The sequence below is a fragment of the Aplysia californica genome, unplaced genomic scaffold (genome assembly GCF_000002075.1).
Source record: "Aplysia californica isolate F4 #8 unplaced genomic scaffold, AplCal3.0 scaffold00006, whole genome shotgun sequence".
NCBI classification, from domain to species: domain Eukaryota; kingdom Metazoa; phylum Mollusca; class Gastropoda; order Aplysiida; family Aplysiidae; genus Aplysia; species Aplysia californica.
Genome location: NW_004797276.1, coordinates 596448 through 599304, shown reverse-complemented (window position 1 = coordinate 599304; position 2857 = coordinate 596448). Strand labels below are relative to the sequence as shown.

The 2857-nt window shown below is 42.7% G+C and overlaps 1 protein-coding gene across 1 annotated transcript; it reads right to left on the bottom strand.

The window, feature by feature from the left end:
• Positions 1–422: 422 nt before the first annotated feature.
• LOC101849094 lies at positions 423–2433 on the bottom strand. Its single transcript, XM_005089408.3, has one exon. The coding sequence runs from the start codon at positions 1797–1799 to the stop codon at positions 831–833; it is 969 nt and encodes a 322-aa protein (XP_005089465.1). The 5' UTR covers positions 1800–2433; the 3' UTR covers positions 423–830.
• Between the last annotated feature and the right edge of the window lie 424 nt (positions 2434–2857).

Below are 2857 nucleotides of genomic sequence, written 5' to 3'. Positions count from 1 at the left end.
AGTATATCATCTGTATAATCAGTACTGACGAAAGATTATACACCGGCCCCCTAAAGGACCCCTATAAAATCATCACCATCATCATCATCATCATCATCATCATCATCATCATCATCATCATCATCATCATTATCATCATCATCATCAGCAGCAGCAGCAGCACCAACTCCATGTACAAGAAAGTGAAACCAACAACAAGAACAAGGAGAGAACTAAAAGAAAAAAGAGCAACAACTACAACTATGAAAGCAGCAAGAGTGCCAGCATAAACAAGAACTATATAACAAGAACTATATAACAAGAACTATATAACAACAAACAGAAGAGAAACCGTAGAACAAAGTCATCGAAGGGAAGAGAAAAAGGGGGGGGGGTATATATATATATATAAACAAATATAAATTATTGGTCGAAGTCAAAGAGTTTTGGATAAAGTAAAGTTTAATACTTACGTTGTATTTGATTCTATTGCTGCACTCAAAAATAATACTAAAGACCAGAAAGACGATAGATCATCTCATTCTCTTTCCTCATGAAAGAATTCATATACACCAGAGCTATACGCCATAACATATTAGTTAATGCTTTGCCCGTGAAAACACTCAATAAAACACATCTCCACTTTATTAATACATAAGTGGCGTTACACAGCCATAGCAGGCAGAAACCTCCATAAAATCCTTCATCTATTATAGAATTATGTATGCTCCCACCACCGCCACTGATGTTACGCGGAGAGCTGTTTGTGGATTTTGATGAATATGATTTTCCATTGTGTGTCGATATACACACTTAGTTCAACAACCTTCATCTTGAAAACCGACGAAGGCTCACCCACAGGGAAGCTGCTCAGTGTAAAATCCTTGTCCTTGTTCAGTTCCAAGCCCAAAGTGTTCGTAATCTGAGCATACTCCATGTCCATTTGAGAGTTTGGTATCACTGTTCCCAGTCTCGTCTTTATCACCATCATTCATTTCGTCATCGATGTCATCGTCAACCTCATCTTCATCTTCCTCCTCTTCTTCTTCTTCCTCCCCACAAAACTCTCCCTCGTGTTCATTTAGCTCTTCACAAACATCTGTTCCACCTTCGACACTGTCCTCAGGATCTTCTCCTCTTTCTCTCACTGCCCGAATGCTTTCAGAAGAAGAGGGAAACGATGGAGGGTCATACACACTGACCCTAAGTGTGTTAGGGTCTTCACCGTTGACGATTCCGGTCATGAAAGAGATGTAAGATATTGCAAGTCGTAAGGTTTCAATACGAGACAGCCGTTTCTCGTAGGCGAAAGTCGGAATCCTTTGGCGGAGACAGTCAAAGGCCTCGTTCAGATTGTACATCCTGCGACGTTCTCTGATGTTGGCAGCCCTCCGCTGGGCCAGGGTCGGGGCGCGGCGTTTTCTGCTCGAGCGGTCACTTCGCTCACCTGTGGCATGTCTTCTCTGCGACGGTCGTGACGTCACTGGTCCTTCTTCGAGCTGCTTCTGACCTTGAGTTGACCCGTAGGGAATGTCAAAGTTATTGGGACCGATCCAAACGTAGGGACTGTCTCTATAAGTCGGCTGCTGATATTGAGGATATGAAAAATAGGTCAAATTGTCCGAACTACTGGGATTAGTTGAATAGTAAGAAAACGATACATGATGCCTGTTGTTGTGATCCAAGCTGTCAGGGTTTGAAGCATAGGGATAGTTCCCTAGACTCGGGCAGTTCTCTGATGGGTAGCACGACCCTGACTCCAAGGGATAGTCACGTAGACAAGGCATAGCGTAGCCTGACTCAACAAAATTCCATGTCATTTCCACATATCAATGATGGGCGAAAGAAACACTTTGAAACTTGAAAGTAAAACGATTTTTTAAGATGTTGAGGGAACCAGTCCAGTTTTGAAGCACAACACTGACTGGCGACTGACGCTGTTAACTCCGAGCATAGTTTTCTTGACCTTTAAGCAAGAGGGCATCCAGATGAATGGAAAGCAATAGTCCTTCCAGCCGTTCGGAACGTTTCTTAATGTCCGGATTCCCCAAGCTCCAGTGGACGATTGTAGTTGTTCTGGAAAAGCAGTCAGAGTTATTGATGCCGTTTCTTCTCTTTTCCTTTCGTGGCTGGAACTTGGATTTCAGACGTCATACCCGCCGAGCAAAGTCGATACGGCCAACCAGTGTATGCAAATGCGCTCCATCAAAATTGGCTTTTCTCGATAAAATAAAGCCGCGTCAATTTTCAGAGGAAGGGTGCCAGATAATTAAATCCTCGTTGCTGTTTCCTTCTTCCTGTGACAGGGAAGAAGAAATTAAAAGTCTCCGGTGGTCGAGAATCGTCTAGTCAGAAATACTTCGGGTTCGGTCGACCTTACTACCGAATCTATAGGGTAACAATAGCATGTGTATCATAAAACTAGAAATTGAAGTGGTTGCTGCATTGTGCTGTTAGATATTTCTGGCTTGTATATAGGCTCAAAGCTACGCTTGCTTAGAAAGCTGTTGCCATGGAAGAGCCTCGTGGTTAGCAACAGCTTGGCGTGGATCTGTGCACTCCAATTTTTCATTGCGAGTGGTTTCAGTCATAAACGGATAGGTAGCTGTAATCACCATTTGTGGTGAGCAATTCCGTACAAATTGCGTTCTGTATTCCCTCTCAATGACGTCAGTTTGTCCACTATTATAAGTTATAACAATAGGAGAGGTACCATAATCAGTATCACCAAGACTATTTTGTTTTAAGAACATTTTGGCAAACTCAAAGACACAACTGCAAAAACCAGTTCACATACTTATAAAACTCAACTTTCTCTCTCTCTCTCTCTCTCTCTCTCTCTCTCTCTCTCTCTCTCTCTCTCTCTCTCTCTCTCTAC

What these genes read in the sequence shown, in the direction of transcription:
- LOC101849094 (XM_005089408.3), bottom strand. Translation starts at nt 1,799, where the DNA reads ATGACATGGAATTTTGTTGAGTCAGGCTACGCTATGCCTTGTCTACGT.